Raw genomic sequence first — 26,581 nt, 5'->3', positions numbered from 1 at the left:
CCACAGTATTTTGTTCTGTTTTGCTTTGGTTTTAATGAGGATAAGAAGACCCATCTTGTTCTGGAGGGACGGTTGGGACGCCTAGAGAACGGATGAGTGTTCTCCAAAGAGGTGCTGCACTCCAGTAGCACATAGGCCCGGACTAGAGGGGGTAGGGATGCCCCAACTGCTGAGACAGTTCATCTGCAGAGTGGCCCTGAAACAGCACAGGGTGGTCTTGCTGAGCTCGCTCGAACCTGTGGTGGAGGGATCATCAGGACTCTGCATGTGGCCCCACCTTCAGCTCCCAACACCAGCCCAGAGGCCTCTCGCCCGCGCCCCTCCCGGGACCCACGTGACTTCCTGAAAGCCCAGGGCGCCGCCCCTCCTGTCCAGTTTCATTTCCTTCGCTGCTACCCGAGCACCAAGCGCGGTGGTGTCGGCTGCTGTCCCCGCGCGTCCCGTCGGGTGCCCCCAGGAGCGCGATGGCCGAGCTCTTTCCTCTGGCCGAAGAGCTGTCGTGCTCCATCTGCCTGGAGCCCTTCAAGGAACCCGTCACCACCCCGTGCGGCCACAACTTCTGCAGGTCGTGCCTGGATGAGACGTGGGTCGTCCAGGGCCCGCCGTACCGGTGCCCGCAGTGCCGCACGGTGTACCAGGTGCGCCCGCAGCTGCACAAGAACACGGTGCTGTGCGCAGTGGTGGAGCAGTTCCTGCAAGCCGAGCAGGCACGGACGCCGGTGGACGACTGGATCCCCCCTGCCCGCTCCGCCACTTCCAGCTCAGCCACCCAGGTAGCCTGTGACCACTGCCTGAAGGAAGTCGCGGTGAAGACGTGCCTCGTGTGCATGGCCTCTTTCTGCCAGGAGCACCTGAGACCGCACTTCGACAGTCCCGCCTTTCAGGACCACTCCCTGCAGCCACCGGTCCGCGACCTGCTGCGCCGCAAATGCCCCCAGCACAACCGTCTTCGGGAATTGTTTTGCCCCGAGCACGGCGAGTGCATCTGCCATGTATGCCTGGTAGAGCACAAGACCTGCTCCCCTACACCCCTAAGCCAGGCCAGCGTCGACCTGGAGGTAGGGAATGGCCCGTGACGGTGTAGAGGGCAACCCGGGCCAGTTGTATTGTGGAGAGGGCCCGCCCTGGGTATCCAGTACAGTGAGTTGCCGGAGGAGATAGGTTTACTGGGCCACAGAGCCACCTCTTCACACGACCCATGGCCCTAGGCTCCATAGGCCACCGTCTGTGAGTTGGGCAGTAGGGGTCCATCCCCACTGACCAAGCGAGGGTGGGGGTGGGGGACGGGGGTACTAAATAGCCTCCCCCTTACCCATTGCCTGCTTTCCCCAATCCTCTCAAGTCTATTTTACGTAGCAGACAAATGAAGGCACAGGTAAGGGTGCCTGCCCCCAAGCCTGCGGCGTTCGCCCAGCGGTGTTTAGTGGTTTTGAATATTGTTTGTGTACCCTGGGGTGTTACCTCGCCTCTCCCTCCGGATCCTGGCTGCATGTAAGAACTGTGTGCCTTTAGTTCCCTCCGCAGTTCGGGAAAACAGGCCCAGAGAAGTTAGCTTAGCAACGCTAATGCAGTAATTGTTCCCAGCAGCTGGGAGCCAAGCTGCTTTGACTCACAGTGCGAGGAGTTTCTTGTTCTACTCCTGTAGACCAGACTGGTGTCCACATCTGTGGAGTCCAGAGCGTGGAGCGTTTTTGGAGGCTTGTAAGCAGAAGCCTGTGTTGATCCGGAGAGTTCTAATAGACAGGGAGGGTGGGCAGAGCCCCAAGGAATCTCTGCATGTGACCTTCAGGGAAAGCCAGTACTGTTGCGACAGGGTGTGGTTCATCTCTCCTTTTTTTTTTTTTGAGACAGGGTCTCATTATGTAGTTAGTCCTGGGTGCCCTGGAATTCACTATGTAGACCAGGCTGGCTTCGAACTCACAGAAATCCCGCCTGCCCCTGGTTCCCAAATGCCGTGACTAAAGGCATGTTCCACCATGCCTGGCGAGTTAGTCCATCTTGCTGTGTGAAATAGAGCAGGGATTTAGCCTCTGGACCTGGATCCACCTTGATAAAGACGGAGGGGGGGGGGTAGGGGAGTGGGGAGAGTGGAGGGAGGGGGAGGGAGGGGGAGTAGTCTTGAGGGCCTTCCAGGGTTGCGATGATTTGGGGGCCTTTAGTTTTATCGGTTCCTATCTTCCCCCTGTGGACTCCGAAGAAGCTGCCCCTCTTCCCCACATTTGTCAAAGTGTGATCTGATCTCATTTCACTGCCAAATGTCTGGGAAGTTGAGGCCCGTCCCAAGGTTGTGAAAGGAAGCGTAAGCCTGGGTGAGGTTGCCAGGAAATGGATTCCTGGCCTTGCCTGGCTCTCTGGGTCTTAGCCAGGTTCCTCAGGACGCTTTCCCCCTGAATCTTGGCAGTTGGACCTAGAGGTACATCTTTTGAGTTTACCCCATGCGGGTATGGGCACCTCTGAGCCTACCTGTTCTAGAAGAAAGTCTGCCCCGTCTTCGGAGCCTGGGGTGTCTGCTGTGTCCCACAGAGCTAGCTGTTTGGCTTCAGGCAAGTCCCTCCAGATCTCTGGGTAGGTTGGGCCTCCTGGGGAGCGCTTCGGAGGCAGGATCCAGTGTCAGAAGGCCTGGTCTTTAGGAGGTTCCTACCAGATCCGGTGCCAAGGTCTGGGCTGAAATCCCGACCCCTCTGGTAGTTTCCAAATGCACAATGATAAAATGGGGGGCACGGTGGTGCTGGTCTCGGGTTATAGTGAACAGGGGGTGAAGCTCACGGTGTGGTGGCTCATGCCTATAATTCCAGCACTTGGGAGGCTTAGGCAAGGAGAGCATCACCAGTTTGAGGCCAGCCTGGGACTACATAGTTGCAGGTTAGTTCCGGGTCGAGACAGACACGAGTTTGAGGCCAGCCTGGGACTACATAGTTGCAGGTTAGTTCCGGGTTGAGACTGTCTCAAAACAACAAGAAATGGCCATTGAGTTGGCTCTGCTAGTAAAGAAAGGCACTTGCCGCCAAGGCTGTGACCTGAGTTTGGTCCCTGGGACCTATATGGTAGAAGGAGAACCAGCTCCAGCAAGTTGTCCTTTGACTTGCCATCCATATGCACGTGATCATGCATGCATGTGGATACACACAAATAAATAAATGTAATAAAAATTAATAAAAAAAACCAATAAAACCAAGAGAGAAAGTAGATGAGGCAGCCTATAAAAAGCAACTTCCTGCAAAATCTCCAAATAGGTTACTACGATTTTTGTTATTGGGCCCAAGTAAATGAGGCACCCCGTGCTTTGGGGCAGCCTCAAACAGGTCACACTATCCTTACAGTCTCTGTCTCAGGCAAGAGGACTTCCCACTGATTCCTGCAGTAACCTGGCTTCCAGGAACTCTCTGAGGCAGGAGGGGCCTGCCTGGCCCGAGCCTCTGATAGCAGGATTCCCCTGCCAACCTTGTGCCCGTGTCTTTTTCAACCTGGCTGCTGCTTTTGCTGCTTCAACGCCAACCCCAAACACTGCTCAGTCTTGGGTATCTTGGCTGCTTGTTTTGGGGGTGCAGACTCAGGACTCCATTCTCTCCCATGTGGAGGATCCAGGTCCTTGGTCTGCAACAAGCTCCCCCAAACTTCGAAAGTTTCTTTACCCTTGGTCAGTGGACCATTATCGCCACCGAAGTCCTTGAGCTGCTTCTCTTTGGTTTGGAGTGGGGAGGAGTGGACCCCCATCCACAATGAGGAGACTGATATCTGGCTTGATTAATAGTGGATAAACCTTTCAGCATGGAGGGCTCACAGTGCGGTTCCGGAAGAAGTGAGCCAGTTGCTAGCTCCCATGTGTTCTCAAGTCTCTCCTAGCTCCGGGAGGCAGGATCTGCCTGGGTTTGCCCTTTAACCCAAATCTGTCTCTGTCACTGGGGGAAGGGCTGTGTCACCGAGTTTGAGTCAAACATCGCTGACCTGGGCCTTCTGGCTAGAGTTTGTGCACCCTTGATCTCTGTATCCGGCCTTTACATGTGACAGTGGATGATTGAAATCCAGCCTCCAGGTCAGGTCCAGCTCCAAGGGTTTCTGATGGAGTAGAGGAAGCAGGAAAGTAGGAGAGAGGGCGACAGTGTGTTGAGCTAGTTGGTTAGGGGAAGAAAATGGTTTTTTGGCCCCCCCCTAGAAATTCCTAGCATACACAGTTTGGTCACTTGTCTATGTAAGTTTAGTACCAGAACCTTAGCTGTGCCGATTACTAACAATGTGGTCTTGGGCGAGTCACCCGAGTCCTCTGTGCCTCGATGTCCCTTCTAGGCATTGTTCTTCGCTTTAAAAAGTTAATAGGTGTCAGGTGCTAGGAGAGTGCCCTCATGATGGCGGTGGAATGTTCCTTCTCAACGCTGTACGCCACCAGTCATCTTAGCAGGCAGATGGAGACTGTTGCTTCTGGAGGTGGCTAAGAGCCAGATGGTTTGGAATCAGCTTAGCTGTTTCAAGTCCCGGTGACCAGCTTATCCTGATTCCCAGCCTTTGGTGGCCCCAGCCTGGGGTGGCCAAGTACAGTTTGATATTTGTGCCTGCCTTGCTGCAGCTGACGAAGCCTAGCTTCCTTCCACGGTTCGAAGGCTCCTCTGGGGATGGTAGCCTTGAGTGTCAGCCTCCTTCGCCGGCCCCCTTCTCCTGGAAACTCCACTGCTTTGTTAGCTCTCCAGCGACTTGTAGCATATCTTTCCTTTGATGTTTTGTCTGCTTTCGTGGGTGTTTGCTGTGGTAGGGCGAGTGACCTCACCGGCCGTTACAGAAGCAGCTGTTCCAGATCGTTATGTCTCTGTGGCCGCTCACAGTTCCCCTTGCTTGGATTTCATGCGTTATAAAATGAGTAGTAGGAGAGAAATGTGTTACAATAGAAGCTGACATTTAGTATGGCCTTAGGCAGATCCAGGCCGTGCTCAGAGCACGGACCTTGCATTGGTTAATCTTCCTGAGAGCCCCTGTAGGCGGATACCGTGGTATCTGTTCATGGCCAAGGAAATAGGCGGAAGACACATAGTTGGGAACAGGTTTTCGAAAGGTCATTTTGGTTCCAAGTCTTAAACGTTTCTGTTTTGTCTGCCTAAGGGATAAAGGGAGGGGCATCAAATACAAGAATCCCAGGGTAGGCAGAAGTACCAGTGGGATGGATGGTGAGACTGCCCCCAGTGGGGCGGGGGCTGGGAGGCTAGGTAAAGAGGGGATCTCTCACCCTGTGCGTGTCCTCTACAGAGCAAACTGAGGCATAAGCTCACCATCATGTACAGTCACATCAGCGGAGCATCCAAAGCGCTGGAGGATGTGAGAGCCAAGCAGCAGAGTGTGCAGGTGAGTGACTCCCCCACTCCAGCCTGGAGACCCTGAAACACCATCATCCCTCAGGGAGGACGGGCATAGTTAGGACCCGGACGTGACTGGGAGTGTAGCTCTGTCGGTAGAGAGAGGGCTTGTGAAGCTCCCTTGTAGCCTTGGGTTTCATCCTAGTACCGTAGAAACTGGTGCAGTGGGATCAGAAGTTCAAGGTCATCTTTGGTTACATAGTGAGTTCCTGACCAGCCTGGGTCCATGAGACCCTGTCTTTTGTTTTGTTTTTGTATTTGAGATAGGGTCTCACTATGCAGTCCTGGCTGTCCTGGAACTCACTATGTGGACTAGTCTGGCCTCGAATTCACAGAGATCTGCCTGCCTCTGCCTCCTGAGTGCTGAGATTAGAGGCGTGCACCCCCATGCCCAGCATGAAACTCTGTCTTAAAAAAAAAAAAAAAAAGGAAGCCCCGAGTGGTGGTGATGCATGCCTTTAAATGCCAGCAATCCCAGCACTCGGGAGGCAGAGGCCAGCGGATCTCTATGAGTTCGAGGACAACCTGGTCTACAGAGTGAGTTCCAGGACAGCCAGGGCTACACAGAGAAACCCTGTCTCTGAAAAGCCAACATGTCCAAGAATAGCCTTTTAAACACAAATTGAAAACTATCTGTAAGCCCAGCCTTGAGAGAATCATTAAAAATCAAGGGTAAGGGGCCTAGAACGATGGCTTAGTTCGTAAAGGTGATTGGAGTGTAAGCCTGACACCCCAAGTTCAATCCCTGGAACCCAAGCAAAGGTGGAAGGAGAGAGCTGACTCCAGAGTTGACCTCTGACCTCCAAGCCCATCCCGTGGTACACGCCTCCACCCCAATAGTAAACAAAAAATGAAGAATAAATAAATCGGCCAGGCACGGTGGTACACACCTTTAATTCCAGGAGCTCAGGAACTGGAGACAGTTGGATCTCTGTGAGTTCTAGGCTAGCCAGGACTACGTAGTAAGGCCTGATCTTAGAAGAAGAGAAGGGCCAGGCGGTGGTGGCACATAACTTCAATCCCAGCATTCGGGAGGCAGAGCCAGGTGGATCTCTGTGAGTTCAAGGCCAGCCTGGGCTACAGAGCGAGATCAGGACAGGCACCAAAGCTACACGGAGAAACCCTGTCTTGAAAAAAAACAAAAAAAGAAACAAAACAGAAGAAGAGGAGGAGGAAGAAGAAGCAGAAGGAAGAAGAAGAAAAAGAAGAAGAGGAAGAGGAAGAGAAAGAAAGAAATGTGTCCCGGGGAGAATCCTTCCTGCCTCTTCCAGCTTCCAGAAGCTCAGGTCTTCCTTGTCCTGTGGCTGCTTCCATCTTTCCCTCCTGTACATTTTCTTCCAGTTATAATAAGATCCTTGTCCTTGACTCAGGACAACCCCATTCTTAATTTAAGTACATTTGCAAAGACCCTTGTTCTAACGAGGCCATTTTCACAGGCTCTAGGAGGATGTGGGTGGAGTTTTTGGCTGTGTGACATTAACTTATAGGATATACAGGAAAAAACACTAAGAAGGAAGTATCCTAGGCTAGCAGTGGACATGTTACCATGTTAAATCAATGACAGATTTATTATCCATTTTCCATTTTAAAAAATAATAAATTAGCTGGTTGTGGTGGTGCACGCCTTTCATCCCAGTGCTGGGGAAGCAGAGGCAGATAGATCTCTGTGAATTCAAGGTCAGCATGGTCCACAAAGCAAGTTGCTGGACAGCCAGGGCTGCTACACAGAGAAACCCTGTCTTGAAAAACAAAAAAAACAAACAACAACAACAAAAAAAATTACCTTTAATTAAAAAAAATGTATTTTATGTGTATTGGTGTTTTGCCTATTTACATGTATGTACCACATGCATGCCTGGTGCCTGTGGAGACCAGAAGAGTGTGTCAGGTCCCCTGGGACTGGAGTTACAGACAGTTAATGAGTTACCATACAGGTGCTAAGAATCAAACTGTGTCCTCTGGAAGATCAGGCAGTGTTCTTAACCACTGAGCCATCTCTCCAGTGCCAAATTACCTTTATATTGAAAGAAAGGAGCTGGATTTTAAAGAATACCATTGCTGAGCTGCAGCAGCTAGAAAATGCCTTTATTGAGGTCCGGGTTCTGATACCGGCTCTATCACGGGTTGGCCTGTGTGGCTTCAGGTGTGCTGGTGGAGATGCAGCTCTCAATTTCCCAACCGCACAGGGGAGCTGCAACTCCTCGGAGGAGACAGGGATACCTACAGGGTGAAGACTGAATTGTGAGTATTGGTTGGAGAGAGGGTTGACCTCCTAGGATGAAGAAGATACGTCCAAATGCAGAGACTTCGTTTTGTTCGGTTTAACAGCCTAGGCCCACACAAGAGTGACTCCTGCCCCGTAGCATGGCTTTGCTCCCTGTGCACAGCCCTACTGTTCTACTCCACAGTGTGATGCTCTCCTGTCTTTGATTGAAGCTGGAGTTTTGGGGACGAGCCGAAGAGTATTATAGAAACTGGCTGTCGAGGGCAGAAGGTCCTGAAGAACAAAGAGGCTGGCAGCTCTAGGGTGGCACAGGCTGTAGTATGTTAAGGATATTAAGAGTCTCTGCACCCCAAGATGGGAGGAAGGGGTTTATGTGCTAAGATAGGCAAAGGTGGACCATGGCCAACTGGAATGTGCCAAGCTAACAACTATTAACATGTCCTGTAGGGTTTGGGATTTGTGTTGGGGTCATCTGGCACTTATGACCAAGATGGCAAAATGCACGCCAAGCTGGGTCCTTCCACTGGGTCACCTTTACCTGCTTGCCCTAGCCTTTGAAAAGGGGAACAAGATGGAAGATACCAGCAACAAGCAATTTCCATTTAAGCAATCAATGTGGTGTTGCACATACCACTTCTAGCCTTGCCTTACTGGAAGGAATTTAGTCACCTAGCCACCCTGGCCAGGCCTAGCTGCAGGGTATTCTGGGAAATGTAGTCTGAGAAGCTGTATACCCACTTGACACCCCTGGGGCGTTCTCTTCCTAAAGAGCGAAGGAGGAAATGAACACAGAAAGGTGTTGGTGTTCACAAGAGGAGGTAGAGTGAAGGGTTGGAGAGAGTTGAGGGTCAGCGAGAGGGCTCAGTGAGCAAAGGTGCTTGCTGCCAAGCCTGACAACCTGAGTGTGATCCCCAAGACCAGAGGAAGAGGAGAACCAGCCCCTGAAAGTTGTCCTTTGACCTCCTGGGGACCTGTGCACACAACAATAATACTAATTAATAATAATAAATGTAACTGTTTTTAAAAAGTTGAATTCCACTCTTTTGGTGCACAGTGTAAATTTTTGTTTGTCGTGTTTGGTTCTAAACTATTGCGGTTACCCAAGAAATTTGTTCAAAAATACGACTGTTGAAGCAACACTGTCTACCAAAAACGTCCCAGGCAACTCTGATTTTTTTTGTTTTGGGTTTTTTTCAAGACAGGGTTTCTCTGTGTAGCCCTGGCTATCCTGGAACTCACTCTGTAGACCATGTTGGCTTCAAACTCACAGAGATCCATCTGCTTCTGCCTCCCAAATGCTGGGATTAAAGGCATGTGCCACCGCCACCACCCAGTTGTATCAAGTCTTTGACATCCAGTGTCTATTCACAAGTTATGACACATCTCTTCTTGGACTCAGCACATTTCAAATGCTCAGAAGCCACATGTAACAGTCAAAAGGAGAGTTCTAGAAAATGAACTTCTTTAGGAATTTTTTGAAATTGTTTCATGCTTTCTTTTACAAATTTACTAGGAGCTGCCTCTGCCTTAAGAAATTAATATCCAGCCGGGCGGTGGTGGCGCACGCCTTTAATCCCAGCACTCGGGAGGCAGAGCCAGGCGGATCTCTGTGAGTTCGAGGCCAGCCTGGGCTACCAAGTGAGTCCCAGGTAAAGGCGCAAAGCTACACAGAGAAACCCTGTCTCGAAAAACCAAAAAAAAAAAAAAAAAAAAAAAAAAAATTAATATCCAAAGTCAGGTGGTGGTGGCACAGGCCTTTAATCCCAGCATTTGGGAGTCAGAAGCAGGTGGATCTCTGTGAGTTTGAGGCCAGCCTGGTCTACAGAGGGAGTTCCAGGACAGGCTCCAAAGCTACAAGAAAAACCGTGTCTCGAAAAACAACAACAAAACAAGCAAACAACCCTCCTCCCCCTAATTAATATCTCAGCCTGGCAGTAGTGGTTGGTGCATGCCTTTGATCCCAGCACTTGGGAGGCAGATAATCTTACTGTATTGCCCAGGCTAGCCAGAAACACTTGGGCTTAAGCGACCCTCCTGCCTCGGTCTCCAGAGGAACTGGAATAATAAACATGTGCCCGTGTGAGCAGCTCATTTACGTTGCCTGTGAACAGTTGTCTCCCCCTACTCCAGTTTGGAGACAAGGGTCACACGCAGCCCAAGCTGGCCTCAAGTATGCTATGTGGTCAAGGATGACCTTGAACTCCTGGTCCTCCTGTCTCAGCCTCCCAAGGGCTGGGATTACAGTTGTGAGTCACCATACCTGGCTTTGCTTGTTCATGTTCTTTTTGTTTTGTTTTTTGTTTTCTGAGACTGGGTTTCTTGGTGTAGCTCTGGCCATCCTGGAACTCACTATGTAGACAAGGCTGGCCTCGAACTCAGAGATCTCCTGCCTCTGCCTCCGGAGTGCTGGGACTAAAGGTGTGCACTATTACCACCCGGCACTTGTGAACATTATTATTATTATTTTTTTTTGGTTTTTTGAGACAGGGGTGAACATTCTTTTATGTGCTTCTGGGGCAGGTGCTTAAAGTATTTTCCTAGGAATTGGGGTTGCTGGGTCTTGGGGATGTGATCACCTCCAGATGGACGGGACATTGCCGAGTGGCTCCCCAGAGTGGTGCCATGAAGTGTCATACAGTTCCTGGTGCTCCCCTCTCACCGACACACAGGAGCGCAGCCTTAGCATTTTACCACTCTGACAGGAGCCTCTTCATCTTGGCCTCGTAGGACGCTATGAACAGGAAGATGGAACAGCTGAGACTAGAGTATATGGAAATGAAAGCTGTCATTGATTCGGCGGAGACCAGCTCCACACGCAAGCTGAAGGAGGAGGAGAAGAGGGTCTTCGGAAAGCTGGAGACCATCTACCAGGTTCTTGTCAAGAAGAGGAATGAGATGCAGAAACTGAAGGCGGAGGTGGAACTCACCTTGGCCAAAGCAGACGAATTTGAGTTTCTGGAGGTGAGTCATGATGAGGCTGCTGCTGTGCGGCGTGTTAGCATCCCAGGGTTGGTAGTAGCCTGGACCTCACGGAGTTGGGGCTGGATGTCCCGGAGACACGCTCTATTTCTGTGCTCTGCAATAGCTCACCTGAATTTAGGGGCTTTGGAGAACATCTGATTATTATCTCGTTGTTCCCTTGGCTCGGCATCTGGGCGTGGCTTCCTGGTTGTTGACGTGGCGTCAGCAGCCCAGCTGCCGGCTGGGCTGTAGTGATTTTGGACCGCAGGGTTGTTTTCCAAGTGCACCTGGCTACTGGCAGAATTTTAGTTCCTGGGGCGATAGACCAAGTGTACACTTTCTTGCTGGCTCTCGGCTGAGGCTTTTTTTTTTTCAACTTGGCAGCATGTGCATCCTCAAGCCAGCAGAAACATTCCTCCTTCTAAGAAGGCCTGCGTTCCTCTATTAAGGTCTTTTACCTCGTTAAGTATCCTGGCCCACCCAGGCTAACCGCCCTTTTGATTACTTGTTTCGACTGGTTTGATGTCTCATTGTCCCTGTGGTGTATCTCCTCTGTTATACCGTGTAAGTCTGTTGGGCAGGAACATCCTTCCCCCATCTGCCCTGTACTCGAGGAGATGGTTATGGAGGGTGTGTATAAGAGGAGACTCTTGGGACCATCTTAGTATGTCACTCACTGTACAGGTGTCTCCCTTCTCTTCCTGTCCTCCCTCAGGTGGTCCCCGAAAATCTCTTTCTGAAGCACTATCTTCCTGCTCCCTCAGGCATGGTGCTTCTTAGCAGGGTCCGTGAGTGAGGTCCACGCTGTCCAGACTTGGTCTTTGCAGTCAGGCTCGTCTGCTGCCTGCACCCTTTGTCCGTGCCTGTGTTCTGACCACACAGCAGGCGCCACACTCTTCATTTCCACTGAGTGAGCACATGATGTTGACCTCCTCTGCCCCGTGGATTATGTCCTTTTTCCAGGGCCACCCCTTGGGTCCCGCTGTTACATATTATTAGTGGTGCAGTATTACCACCTGGGGGACCAGCCTCCAGGCAGCTCAGGGCTGGAAAGGAATCCACAGCGTTAGTGTAAGCTAAGACTTTTCTATCCGAGGGGCTCAGGGAAAAAGACACTCACGCTGCCTTGATGATTTTCTTCATTTTTCTGTTCTCATGTTTTTCTACAGCTTACACACCCCAACAAAATCTTTCAGGCAATACAGGAGTCACAAAGGGGTTACATTCCATTTTTCAAGTGAATGATTATAAGTAGAAACATGTTTTTCATTTCCCTTATGATTAAAAACAGGGTCATCTCAATAACCCACATACTATACATCTAAGTGTATAAGTGACTTGTCACACACAGATTAATAGATCATGAGTAAGCAAGGAACATTTTTTTCTCAGCCAACTCTTTTGTTGACAGGCTGCAACTTGTAGTGACAAAGAAAGAATCAATCACTTAATTATCTATCTTGAAAGGTAATCTTATAAGGAATTTTAAAGGAGTCATAAACCTAAACTTTTATACATAAAAAAGTCAGTTAGCTGAACTTTGAATCTTCAGGGTACGTATCCATTCATCAGTAGTTTCTTATATCAGAAAATTGAGGTCAGGGGGCTGGAGAGATGGCTCAGAGGTTAAGAACATTGACTGTTCTTCCAGAGGTCCTGAGTTCAATTCCCAGCACCCATATGGTGGCTCACAACCATCTGTAATGAGATCTGGCTCCCTTTTCTGGCCTGAAGGGATACATGCAAACAGAACACTGTATACATAATAAATAAATAAATCTTTAAAAAAAAAAAAGAAAAGAAAGAAAGAAAATTGAGGTCAGGCATGGATACAAGGAATCAATCATCACCTTTGATCATCAACCAGACCTAGCAACAGTCGGGCTTCTTTGTATTTTCATCTCTAGCCTAATGAATCAGACAGCTCAGTTACGTGTCCTTGTGAACTTTGTATTGTTTTCTGGGGTTATTTATCTTAAAACTCTTAGCGAAGCATCTGGTCTAATCTGAAGTTATTTTGAAGCTTTGTTTCAGCTAATGATGAACACTGAAACCTGTAACTGGGTCTTTTCAGCGTTAAGAGAGTTAGAGCCAGACTGGCTCCTGGGAGACTTGATTGTTTTCCTTACTCACTGAGCTATGACCTATAGCAGCTTCTTAGGTGGCTCATTGGCCTTAGCTGTGAAACACTTCCTTGTATTTATTTATTTATTTATTTATTTATTTATTTATTTATTTATTTATTTTGGTTTTTCGAGACAGGGTTTCTCTGTGTAGTCCTTGTATTTATTTTTATTCATCAAAACTCTGTATGAGCTATCATCACTATTATTATCAATTAGACAGCACAATCAAGGGAGGAATCATCTTCATGACAATCCACAGATAAAAATGCCCAGTAAATTTCCACGAGATGAACACATTACATCACAGGCCGTGGGGATCTCCCCACACCCACGCACACCATGCTGGATCCCAGAGAAAGACGGCAGCAGCAAACATGTGAAGGCACAGCAGAAGCAAAAGATATTCCGGGGCCTAAATGATTCACACATCAGAGAGTTTCCCCCTGGTGGCCTGAGGCCCCTTGAATTTCAGTTGCCACCTGCTGCTCCTCTGTGTCACACTCCACCGCCACCCCAGCACTAATGATGCCATTTTCAGATGTGTTTCTCTTTGTGCATCCTTTGGCTGTCAGCCACATGTCATTCCCCCTTCTCCCTCACCTGTCTGGTGCAGGGCCCAGATCTCTGTGATCTACCTAGTGTGGTCCCCCAAGGACCCAGATTCCCTGCTCAGTACAGGAGCGATGGAGCTTCCTCTGTGTGTGATGCCTACTGGTACCCTCGTGGAGGTTTGATGCTGCCCCTGCAAGCTCATTCCTGTGCCCAAGAACTGCTGAGTTCTCTAGGAAAGAATTCGAAGTCCTTGTCTGAGTCCCTTTCAGTCTGGAGGACTCAAGTTAGTGAAGTAGCTTTCCAACTTCAGTGACACCCCCATCCTGACCCCCATCCCATAGAAGATGTCCTTGAATGCCATGAGACATTCCTGCTTATTATCAGACCTTCGGTTAGGGCTTCATTGGGGTGGAAGGTCTTGTATCTCTTGGGAGGAGGAGGGGAGCTCCAGAGATGGGCCATCGAGTCTGTGCCTATCATTGGCACAGTTTCTGCCAAGTCACTTGCTATGTCTAGACCTCTTTCCCAATTCGTAAGACAAGTGACCTCTGAGGTCCTTCCAGCTCCAGTTTTTTGGGTTTTTTTAATTTAATTTTTTTGTTTTTGTTTTTTTGAGACAGGGTTTCTCTGTGTAGCAGGGTTTCTCTATAGCTTTTGGAGTCTATCCTGGAACTCATTCTGTAGACCAAGCTGGCCTCGAACTCACAGAGATCCACCTGCCTCTGCCTCCCAAGTGCTGGGATTAAAGGCGAGCGCCACCTCCGCCCGGCTATTTTAATTTAATTTAATTTATAATGTATGAGTGCTCTGTCTACATGTATGCCTGCGCGCCAGCAAGAGGGCATCAGATCCCATTATAGATGGTTGTGAGCCACCATGTGGTTGTTGGGAATTGAACTCAGGACTTCTGGAAGATCAGCCAGTGCTCTTCACAGACTGAGCCATCTTCCAACCCCCAACTCCAGTTCTTAAAGAAGCGCTTCAATCACTGGTGACCTTGGGCTTGTGATTGAAGCAGGCATCTTCATGGGTGATAGAGGAAACATCTTGTGGGGTTGATGAGGACAGAGCCCAGGCCCTGGCTTCCCTCAAATTGCCTATACTTAACATCTTGGCTTTCTTCCAGAAAGCTGCAAAATTGCAAGGGACGTCAACGAAACCAGTCTACATCCCCAAGGTAGACGCAGACCATGAGTTGATAAAGGGGGTCTACCAGAGCGCACTGGACCTCAAGGGTGAGCTGAGGCGCTCCCTCAAGCAGCTACAGAAGAAGGTTGAGGAGTCCCCTGGCTCAGGTAACAGCAGTGACCCCACGCTGATGGTTCCTTTGGTGCCTTAGGGTGTGATCCGGAACACTGGGACTTGAATTTCAGGGGTTTGGAAATCGCGTTCTCCACTGGCTGTGGCTCCGCTTTGTCGGGACGTAACAGCTGTCCTTCCAAAAAGGGGTTTGAGGCTCAGTGTTCTGATGGCCTCTGGAGGCCGGCTTAGACGGATTCGGGGCGACTCTGGATTGCCAGTGTGTTTGGTGGACCAATGGCTGCTTCCACACCTCTCCTTTCTTTCTTTCCTCCACATCTCAGCCACCATCATGCTTCACTGCTTTACGTACACACACCCTGCTGCCACCACTCAATTCTGGGGACTGATCCCAGTGTATGCCGGGCAAGCACTCCACCACAGACCTGTATACCCAACCCTTGGTATTTTGAAGCGAGGTCTCTCTGTGTAGCCCAGGCCATCCACCACCTCCCAAGTACGGGGATGACAGGTGTGTACTACCACACCTAGCCATCCAATTTTCTTTCTCTTCTGCCTCTGCCCACTGAGCCCAGTGCAGACACCACCTGCCTGCTTCTGACTCCATCACTTGTGCTGCATGACCATGCTAGCTTCCTCCAAGGTCCGGCTGCAGCTGCTGCTGTATCCAGGAAGGATTTTTCAAGACGTGGATATGATCTTGTTTTCGTCCTAACCCTTTCTGGGGGCTTTCCATTGTCCTAAGGTGATAGACCAGATCCTTGACTTTGGCCGACAAGCCAGATTAGATACTGTCCCCCAACCCCTCACGCATGTCTCTACCGTCAATCTCTCAGGGCCGTGCTTCCTGCCACAGGACCTTTGTACATATCCTCCCAACACACGTGGCTTGGAGCATCACCATTCTTCACCAGCTAATTCTTTTCCACTGTTTTATTGTACAATTGGGTTTGGCTGTCCTGCCAGCTGAACCTGCCCTCATATACTAGGCAAGTGCTCTACCACATGACCCTTTTGAATATTTTTATTTTGAGGCAGGATCATTTTTTGAAACTTGAGTGAACAGCTCAAGTCACAGTATCATGGCAGGATGTAGCACGAATCCTAATTGTTCTTAATAAAAAACCTGGAGCCACGTATCGGGGTAAATGTTGAAAGATCAGGGAGACAAAGGAACAAGCCGCAGCCGGGTCTCACCTCACCAACTCCTCAGCTGAAAAGGACTGAGCTCCTTTCTCCTCGTGCCTTATATTCCTCACTCCGCCCAGCCATATCACTTCCTGTCTCAACCTCCCAAGTGCTGGGATTAAAGGTGTGTGCCACCACTGCCTGGCCTCTATGGCTACCTAGTGGCTGGCTTTGCCCTCTGATCTTCAGACAAGCTTTATTTGTGTTAGAGCATATACAAAATATCACCACATTTCCCCTTTTTGTCTAAAATAAAAAAGATTATAACTAATTTAAGAAAAACTATATACAATATATATAGGCAATAGTTACATCAATAATTAACACTTGACAAATTCAGAGAAAATACTCTATTATTTATTCTGTTTTGGTGAATCCAAAGTGTTGTACGTAATTCACTTTCTATCCTAACTTGTATTACCAACTGAAAACTATCTTTTGATGTCTCTAACTTATACACTTCCTATCTCTTTAGTGAGTTTCTTTTCTAGCCTCTAGGCTAACTAGTGGCTGGCTTTGCCCTCTGATCTTTGGGCAAGCTTTATTTGTTAGAGCATACACAGAATACCACCACAGCAGGAAGTCAGGGTCACAGAGCTTGCAGCAACTGGTCATGTGACATCTTCAGTCAGAAGAGCAATGAATGTATGCACATTGGTGCTCACCTTGATTTCTCCATTTTATACAGTCCAGCGTCCCAGTCAGGGAGTAGTACACCCGACTGGGTGGGTCTTCCCATCTGAGTTAATGTAATCTTGATAATCCTCCACAGGCGTGCTCAGAGGGCCATCTCCCAGGTGATTCTAGACTCTGTCAAGCTGACAATTTAACATGGACTGTCACGTTGGGCTTCCTTCTCGCTGTGTGAAAATCATTGAACCTTTACATTTTATCTGCCAGGTTCCCATACCAACATTCTCCTTTAAAAAGAAAACATGTTTATTTATTTTGTGTGTATACATATGTATATTTTATATGTGTATGTATGTGAACATGTGCACTATGGCACAGGTCTTGAGGTCCGAGGACAACGTGCAGTTTTCTCTTTCCACTGTGTGGGTCCTGAGGATTGAACTCAGGTTTGGTGGCATGCTCCTTTACCCACAGAGCCATCTTGCCAGCCCCATTTCCACTCCTTAGACTAGGATCCTTTTCCTTTGGGATCCTTTACAAAGGTACCATGTTATTGTTCCTTGAGATTCCCATCCATCTCCCTCATGAGGCGGTGACTTCTGTGAAGGCTAGGACCGTGGTGGTCTGTTGTGAAAAGCTGTCCCACAGTACTGAGGGATAGAGCCTGACCCGTTTGTAAAATCCCTGTTTAGTAATGCAGGTGATGGCCTTAAACCTCAGTGTGGCCGACCCAGTGCCCTTGCAGAAGGGCTTTTGAAACAGGTGAAGATGAGGTACCTCATGGAAGGTTCTGGAAGTACTCCCATGGAGTAAATCTGTGAGTGACTAGCCTGCCGAGTGAGGGAAGAAAGAACCAGTGGACAAGAAACTGGCCTAGTCTCCACCCTAGTCACCTTGACCTCCTTCGGGGGTTCCATCAGCCATCATCAAGTTGGTGTTCTCCTTCATGGATGGCAAAAGAAACCAATTCTCAGAGAAGTCCCAGAGCTGGGTGCTAAGGACGAGACTTCACCCCAGCTGCCTTTTAAGCAGAGAAGAGAAGGAGCAAACAAATTGGTCCTCCTGACATTTTATTTCTGCCTCTTGTAAATGAGTGGATGGTCAGTGGGAGGGCCGTCTGTGTGGTGTTCTGCCCACAACCTTGACAAACCTAGCTCTTGGAGTGGGTGGGGAGGAGCTACCTACAGCCAGTCAATCCCTTTTCTCTGGCACAGGTGACCTGGGAGATCAGGGTACAGAGTCCACACCCAAGGCCACGCGCCCTGCGAAGAAGACCCCACGTGAGTAGTCTCCTCTTATCTCTCTGGTGTGGCTGTGGCTGACAGGTGCTTAGTTGAGGCCATCCCAAGTGTTTTACTGGGGAGTCAACTGGAGAAACATTCTGCAACAGGCCCCATATGACAAGTGATATGGGGCCGGACAGGCACTCTGCTGGGGCAGGAGAGGTGACTTCTCCACCAACACTGGCTATGTGGGATAGCATAGTCACCAAAGCTGTCATGTGTTGGAGGGATATTTGATACTCCAGACCCTGCCAATAAGTGTGCTCTCTACCCAGCTGGCTTTAATGCACACCGCTGTTACAGTATTTCTTTCTCTCTCTCTCTCTCTCTCTCCCTCTCTCTCTCTCTCTTTAAACTTTCCTGTCTTTAGTGTGCATGTCTGTGTGTTTATGTTTGTGTGGAGGAGTGTGGACATGTGGTGCATGTGTGGAAGTCAGAATTCAACCTTGGATGCCAGTCATTACCTTCCACCTTGTTTGAGACAGGGTCTCTTGTTTGCCATGGCATAAGCCAGGCTCACTGCTCTGAGAGCTTCCGGGAGTCTCCTGTGTCCATGTGCCATCTTGCCGTAAGAGTTCTGGGACTTCGGATGCATGCTGCCCCATCTGGCATTATCTGGGGTCTGAAGATCTGAACTCAGGTCCCCCATGCTTGCATGACCAGTGTTCTCTGCCCACGGAGCCGTCTCCCCAGCCTCATATTTCTCACTATTTTCCCCTGTTGACCTCTCCCACTGAGCCATAGAAAGTGTTTTCGTAATTGTTCCCACCAGTGAAAATTTGATTCTACCTGTGTACAGTGTATTGGTTTATTTAAAAAGAAGAGTAAACAGTAAGCAGGGCATGGTGGTACATGCCTTTAATCCCAGCATCTGTGAGTTCGAGGCCAGCCTGGTCTACATAGTGAGTTCTAGGACAGCCGGGCTATGTAGAGAGACCCTGTATCTAAAAAGGGGGGGAAAAAAAAAAGGAAAGAGAACAATTTGTTTGTTTGTTTTTGTTTTGTTTTTTTGAGACAGAGTCTTTTTGTGTAGCTTTGCCTGTCCTGGAACTCACTCTGTCTTGTATAATATTAGCAGGACCAGCCTTAATATTATACATCCCAGGGGCTCAGGAGAGAGAACTACTAACAGCGAGGACTATTTTCAGGAAAAATGAATCTCAGCACACCGAGCTCTATAGTCCACTTGCTTTAATTCCTCTGGCATAACATCCTTTATACCCAGCTTCAGTTCTGTTCTCATGCCTAGCTCCTTTCTTGCCTGATTTCTCTCTATACTTATCTAAGTTCTATCTTAATTCTCTCGTCTTAATTCTGCCTCATCTAGGTCCTTTTCAGCTTGTTCTTAGCCAGCTAGTACTTCCCCATCTGGCTCTTCCTCATCTTCCAGCTCATTCCTCTAATCCTCTCTTCTAGCCCTTCAATCTAGTTCTTCCCCATCTCAGTTTGTTCCTCTCATGTTCTTGCCCGTCTAGTTCTTCTGTTCTCTTTTCTCTTCTCCGTCTTCATGCCCTGGAAGTCCTGGTATATAAAGCCAGGCTTCCAGGGACAAACGGGAGGGGTGATAAGAATCACATTGAGAGGCAATAACCGTTAATTATCATTTGCAACCCCAAAGGGAAGTGACCAATGGGAAAATGAATTAACTAAAGGCTAAATTTGGGTAATATCTAAGAAGAGGGATCTTATGTGCTCAACTATAGTTTCAAACGTGATTAGTAGAAAATGTTAAGAATCTTTAAGTTGCTAGGGCAATGGGAGAAAATAAAACTGTCTTCTTTTTTCCTGTGGCTCCTATCTGTCCAAGCTATCTGCTGTTTTTTATGCAGGTTGGGGGAAAGTGTGATCAGTCACTAGACAACCTGTGTACAGCTAGATGCCTCTGGTGATAGTTAAAGGGAGATCTGGAATTAGAGGTAAGGTTTGGGAAAGGAGGAAGTAAAGTTTAATTGGCACATCTGCCAGGCCTTCTCAAACAGGTAGCCTGGATGCTTAAGTCTGTTCTTAGAGAGTACAGAGGTATCTCTGCTAAGGTACTTTCCTTCAACTGGGGATGGACCTGGCCGGATGCTGCCAATGATGATAATTACAAGGAGGCTTGAACTGGGGTTCTGGCTGAGCATAGCTGTCAGCGCAGAAGGTTATCTAAATATTCCTAGAAGTGGTTAGGTAAGGAGTTGAAGGTCTATAAAGTTAGTAAGGATGTAAGAAAGGAGGGTCCGAGCTAAATTGTGTAAAGCTATTACTTAACATCCACATGACCTAGGTGGTGTCTCCTTGTGGAATTTGCCTTACATCAGGAGACTTTCATGTGTACTGTTATTACTGCTAGTCCTTGAAAGTGGCTAAGGGAGATATCTGATTCCAGAGAAAGCCTTTCCTGAGGCTGTTCTCCAAATACCTGGAATGTGTATGTCCAGAGAGTGATCAGTCCTCAGTGTTAGCCCTTCTTAGGGAAAAGTCAATTGGGAAAACGATGAAGGCACACGTGATTTTCATAACAGAAGACAGCTGATATATAACAAGCCAAGTAACACCAAAAACTCCTTGGGATTTGGCTTCCTCTGGAGGAATTCCCAGATCCCTCCAGGTAGTGACTTTGCCATAACCAGCTGAGTTCTTATGATATATTCCTGCGGCCCGCAGCAACTCTGTAGATCAGACTGGCCTCAAACTCACAAAGATCCACCTGCCTCTGCCTCCCAAGTGCTGGGATTAAAGGCGTGCGCCACCACCGCCTGGAAAAAGAACACTTTTTACACCCCACACCTCAAGCATTAGATTTGACCCCCTTTCCCTCCCCCATCAGGGAGGATGTCACTGTCATTGGGACTGTGGACATGGGGCTGGGGAAGAATAGGATGAATCTCCTTGCCCCTCACATTTGGAAAATAATGACAGTTGAGCCCATGGGATGAAGACAAGTAAGGTTCCCATGGGACACACTGGTTGTGAGAACTCTTTATAGCCCTTAAACGAGCAAGCTGTGACTCTTTCCCGGAGGTCAGTATGAAAAGGCATTGAGGCGCTCCGCTGTTAGTGGTGTGTGTGTGGGTGTGTGTGAGAGAGAGGACTCTGGGCGCGTTTTACTGTTTGTTGCTGGTTTCTAGTGTGTGAGGAGTTGTCTTCAGCAAACCACTCATGGGCATCGGTCTCTCTGTGGCCTAGAACACCTGGCGACAGAGTGTGCACTTGGAAGAGTCCTTGGGAAGGCAGGATGTTTTTAAAGCAGGATTGTAATACTTAACCAAGACTTTTTTTTTCCTGTCTTCCTCTTTCTTGTTTGTTTTTTTTTTCTTTTGTAGCATTCTAATCTACCTGTAGTAAAATGCACAGACCCTAAATGAACAGTTAAATACATTTTTGACAAATGGGTCCCATCTTACCATTATCCAAATCAATGTAAACACTTCCTAGAAAATTCCTTCCTATTTCCTAATAGTCTATACCCCCATGACCCTGGTGGGGGTTCCTGTCCTTGTCGATGTGTGTTGCCAGCTCCCCCCTTATATTTCAAATGAAGCCAGCCTTCCTTAGTTTACATGAGTCAAATGCATTCTGATGAATGTTCCTGTGATCTCTTGTGTATAGCAATGTGCTTTCAACTTTCTTAATCCTCAAATCTTTTCTTTTTTAGAGGAAAAGAAGACCAAGAAAGCCTGTAAGTTGTGCATTTGTGTATCTTTTTGTTTCCATGACTTGTTTGAGTCCAGAGCTAAGGTTAAGAGCACCAGTGGACCTGCTTTAACAAGGGCTCTCTACCATGGACCCATTCTTACACATGTGTGCTGTGAAGGCAGCCCGGTCTGAGCAGGGAGAGGGGGCCCATGGTAAATGAGTGTGACCGATAAAGAGCCTTATCTGGACTCCCTGTGTGGCCTTGGCTGGTCAGATGTGTTTGTGGAAGTCATCGTCATAGAAGGGAAGAGAGGTCATCTAGTCCTCTGTAGCCTACCGCTGTTTCATGTTGTCCTTTCCTCACCTCTCAGCTGCTCCTACTGGCCCCAGCCAAAGCTCTTCCCCATCCAACAAGTTTCCCACCTTTGGAGCTCCTGGAGAGTCAATGGACTTTAAAACAACTGTCCCTGAGGGTGAGTTATTGTGGCCAAGGGAAGTATCTACCATTTGTCCTGAGTTTGTCGTGAATACCACTCTCTGTTTCTCTTCTAGCCACACCCAAACCCAACACCCCACAGCCAAACTCTGCTGCACTCAAAAATAAGGTCCTAGAAAACTTCTTAGCCAAGTCCAGAGCTGAGCTTCTGGAGTGTGAGTAGCTTGGCTATGTGGATGGAAGAGTGGGTGGGTGGATACATGCATAAATGGGTAGGTGAATGGGTGGCCAGGTAGATGGTTAGGTGGGTGGATGAGTAGACAGATGAATGGGTGGTCAATGGACCAGTGAGTGGGTAGTTGCATGAGTTGATAGATGATGTGTGTATTTGAGTGGGTGTTTGGAGAGATGAATGGTTAGTTGGATGGATGGATGGATGGATGGGTGGGTGGGTAGATGGATAGGTGTATGTGAATGAGTAGATGGATAGATGGATAGGTGTGTGTATGAGTGGGTAGATGGATAGATGGATGGTTAGATGAGTGGGTGAATGGGTGGGCGAGTGAATGGATGGATGAATGGATGATGTGTGAATAGATAGATGGATGGGTATGTGGATGTGTGGATGGGTAGTTGAGTAGGTGGATGGATAAAATAAATATATAGATAGGGAAAGTTTTAAAATTGAAAGTACCTTAGGCCTCTTGTCATTGATTCCCTGGGGGATGTTTTCTCAGATTTCGTTAAAGTTGTCTTCGACTACAATACTGCTCACAACAAAGTGATCCTTTCAGACAACTACACCACCGCTTCTGTGGCTGATGGGCTCCAGCACTACCGGTCACATCCCCAGAGGTTCACCTACTGCTCTCAGGTTCTGGGGCTGCACTGCTATAAAAAAGGCATTCACTACTGGGAGGTGGAGCTGCAGAAGAACAACTTCTGTGGCGTAGGCATCTGCTATGGCAGCATGGAGCGGCAGGGCCCCGAGAGTCGGCTGGGCCGGAACGCCAACTCATGGTGTGTGGAATGGTTTAACAACAAGATCTCTGCCTGGCACAACAACGTGGAGAAAACTCTGCCCCCCACCAAGACCACGCGAGTCGGTGTACTTCTCAACTGTGACCACGGCTTCGTCATTTTCTTTGCTGTCACAGAAAAGGTCTATCTGATGTACAAGTTCAAGGTGGACTTTACTGAAGCCCTGTACCCAGCCTTCTGGGTGTTCTCTGCGGGTACCACGCTTTCCATCTGCTCCTCCAAGTAGGCAGGCCACTAGGCCAGCCTCAGACACTTGGACTTGCTGGGGAACATCCAAGACTGGTAAAAAACGCTGTAAGGGCGGGGGCTTCTACTTGGAGAACTTCTGAGTCCCCAACAGATATGAGATTGGGAGGGGAGCTGGGGAAGAGGCAGAGAGAATAAATAGGGGAGATTTGGCTCAGAAAGGGGTGGGGTGACTGTCTTGTGGGTGGGGAAGCCTATCTACCTCCTGGTGCCCTGAGGGCAGGATGAGCTCCTCCCAGTGTTCTGGGGAATCTCAGGCTGCTAGCCACTGGGGCCAAGCTTCAGAGAGTAAAATCATTAGTGCCTCTGTTGTCTTACAGAAAATCTGTAGCCATGTTTTTTCTCCGGTGATGGATGGCTACTGTCTGGGGTAGCCTTCAGACCTTCGGGTTTTGATTATGCTCTAGATTAAAAAAAAAAAAGCCAGGTGCAGTAGTACACGCCTTTAATCCCAGCACTTGGGAGACAGAGGCAGGCAGATCTTTATGAATTCAAGGCCAACCTGGTCTACATAGTGAGTTTCAGGACAGCCAAAGCTACATAGTGTGACCCTGTCTCAAAAAACAATAACAACAAAAAAATCCAGTTTTTGAGTTCAGTGTATATATTCTGTCTCTGGCGCTAGGTATTGAATCCTACGGCCTTTCTATGCTCTACTGCCGAGCTTCATCTCTACTCTGAATTTCCACATAACCCTTCCTCCCAGGAACCTTTTGTAGATAAGGCTTCAAACTCTGATCTGAATCTGCCTGTGTCGATTTTTGTCAAGGTAACCCCCATCCAGGTGAGATGGAGCCTCTCCCTCTCCAAGGGGCATCTCAGCAGGGACATGTTGACCGTGGCCATGGAGCTGGAGGCCTTTCTTCCCATAGCCTGTGCTGGGAGTGGGGGTAGGGAAGCAGAACCTTGGCTGGCTTAATGGGAGCCTGATGGCTCTGCTCTTACTTAATGTCTTGCCTTGACATTAGTAAGTCGGCAGTAATGTTCCCTCTCCTCTGGATTGTAGATACTGGGCTGTGGCTATAAAGGCCACCATTTGCCTTCCGTGGCTACTACAGTTAAGTGGCCAGCCACACCACATTCCCATTCCCTACCGTCATGCAGATGGGCTGTGTGTGGTTGCCGCAGGAGCCATGCTAGATCACCCACTGAGGTGACTACCTGTTGCCTGAGGGACCTGTGGGAGACAGCCGTATTCCTGGTTTTCCCTAGCCACAGACTGCAGGCCCAGTGATGAGTCCGAGACCCATCTCCTAACCTGGTCCTTTCTGCTGTCTTCCTCATTTGAGCCAATTGCTGATGCTCATGTAGACCCAACTGTAGGTTAGGAGGACTTTTAAAGATAAGAAAAACAAAACAAGGAAGGTCCAGCCAGTGGCTGTTTTTTCTGGAGTCTTTCATGCAGTGAAAATAGCCCAGACCACTAAAGGGTGGGGATGGATGACTGGGATCCCCCCACCCTCCTTCTGTACTGATGTCAAATCCAGAAGATATGAGGATTTGGCCTCAGAATGACAGGAGTCCAGCTCTCTTTCCTAAGTGGGGCGCTCCCTCCTGTGCCTTCCTATGAAGAAGAGAGGTCACCATAGGGAAGGTAGGGCCCCTAGACCTTTCACATGGATGGATATTTGAGAGCATAACTCATCTCAGATCTTGTAATGGAATTCCAGGACTCTTAGCATTGGCATTCCTGACAGATGCGTGATCTGTGTCCTCTCCCAGAAGAATGTTCTGTTCTCTGGGAGCATCTTTGCAGGGAATATGTCTCTGTGGATGATATGTGGGCTTTGAAAGGTTTTTTTCCTTTGCTGCACAAATTCTTGGTGATGCTTCTCCGAATTTGAAGATGTCCAAAAGCATCTTCACTGAAATTCTGAAACAAAGCCTTGTTTGGAACCAAGTTAGACTTGGGAAACATCTAGGTCTAGAGAAGTAGAATGCCAAGGGTTAACTGAAGGGTCCCACTTGGGCTGTTCTGCAGAAATGAGACCGATAGCCAAGACTTCCTGGGCAGCTCAGGCTGGGAAGGCATGTGTCTCTCTGTTTATGAAAGAGCCAAGCAGGCGACCAAAGCCCAGAGGTGTTTGGAGTTGTAAGTGGAGGAGTGTACCCTTGCTCTCTGATACCTTTCTGTTTGCAATGGTAAGACCTTACCTTAACCACAAGCGTTTCTGGAATCCGGTACCAGAGGGTCCTAGAATGGACAGAACCTGTGTATCCATCTCACTTCTTCTTTTGCACCATCAGGAAGGTAGGAAGATGGAGGATGGCACTCTTCACCCCTCTTGTCATTCCAGGGTGGAAGAGATGCCTAACACGGGTGACAGGAAAACCCTGGGGCCCTGTGGACATACAGAGATTGCCAGAAACGTTGATGTAAAATCCTATCCTAGACCCAGGTGCTGGGTACTGTCTCAGTCACTCTGGCGTGATAAGCTGAAGGTCAAAGTCTTTGTATTATTCAAGACTGGCTGGCTAATCTTTTTAATTACTTGGAGATTGATTTTCAATCTATTACTAATATCGATATGTTACCTTTTACACCATTTACTTCCCTCTCTTGATTTTAATCGATTAGTAATGTTTTAGTTAATGACTTCTTGGACTTAGTGTTTTAGAGGTGATTCATTATCAAGATAATCATCATAAACAGGGCAAGGCTGGCTGTTGTACCTTACTTTGAATGCAGGAAGCAGAAATCGGTATCCCCTCTGGATTGAGGTGTGGGTGGAAGATGTTGTCACTCAAGCTGAAATCCACTGATGAGGTACCCACCCCTTGAAAGCTACTGCTCAGGGCCTCTGGGTGCTCAGGTTCCACTCCAGACTTACGATCCCTTGAAGTCTACCATAGTGTAGTGATGATTTCAGGGAACTTTGGGTAAAAAATGCTCAGAGAGCGGGTGTGTGGGCTTAGCTTCAAGATAGTGCCAGGGTGGAACATTGATGAAAAGTAAGCCCCACTTGAGTATTGAGTAACCAGCAAGCAGAGGTAGGAACCTGGGGCTCATTTTCTTATTCTCCCTGCCATTGCATAGGCTTGAACATTTCTATCATGAAAAGTTGAATAGTGAAATGGAAAAATGGCCCAGACCAGAGATGGACCCTGTTCATGATGTTTTCTACAAAGGAATAGGTGTCTCAGGACACGTAGATACTTTGTTTGCTATTGAAGGATTTGGCTGGCCTTTGTTCCTGGTTTGGGGGTGTGGGGGGGTGTTAAGTCCTTGGAATTTCCTGAGAGGATGGAGTGTCATTGTTATTTGTCTGCCTTGTGGGTCACAGTGGAATTTTTGTCAAGAGAGGAGATGACCCAGGATGGCAGCTGGCCACTCTAAAGCCCAGCTTGATGATTGATCGGAGGGTTGGGGCATTGAGCTCCAAGGACCCCTTTAAAGAAGAAGAGAGAACTGGGGTTTGAGGTCAGTCGGAGACCTCTGGGAATCCTGCCGGTAAACAATGGTTCAGTTCCAGCTCTGGTGGAGACCTGATGCAACTTCTCTACAGATGAACACATACGTGCCTGTGCTTCAGGCTGATGTATTCTTGTCCTGGACAAGGAAGGACAAGGAAGCTCTGTGCTTCAGACCCTTCCAGACCTTGCCCTGTTTGTGTTCCTATGTGACTGTTTCTGATTCTTTTCATTTCAATAAAGTTCAAATCATAAATACAGTA

The 26,581-nt window shown here is 48.5% G+C and overlaps 1 protein-coding gene across 1 annotated transcript; it reads left to right on the top strand.

The window, feature by feature from the left end:
- On the top strand, window positions 1-26,581 carry Trim25 (tripartite motif containing 25). The gene is made up of 9 exons (XM_052757567.1): window positions 1-1,058; window positions 5,233-5,328; window positions 10,291-10,524; window positions 14,329-14,497; window positions 17,498-17,563; window positions 21,204-21,227; window positions 21,556-21,657; window positions 21,737-21,835; window positions 22,358-26,581. The coding sequence occupies exons 1-9, from the start codon at window positions 465-467 to the stop codon at window positions 22,885-22,887; spliced, it is 1,914 nt and encodes a 637-aa protein (XP_052613527.1). The 5' UTR covers window positions 1-464; the 3' UTR covers window positions 22,888-26,581.

Source organism: Peromyscus californicus, unplaced genomic scaffold, assembly GCF_007827085.1.
Source record: "Peromyscus californicus insignis strain IS unplaced genomic scaffold, ASM782708v3 Scaffold_3__1_contigs__length_106647218, whole genome shotgun sequence".
NCBI lineage: Eukaryota > Metazoa > Chordata > Mammalia > Rodentia > Cricetidae > Peromyscus > Peromyscus californicus.
Note: the sequence above shows the minus strand (reverse complement) of the source record. Positions and strands in the feature narration are given on the sequence as shown.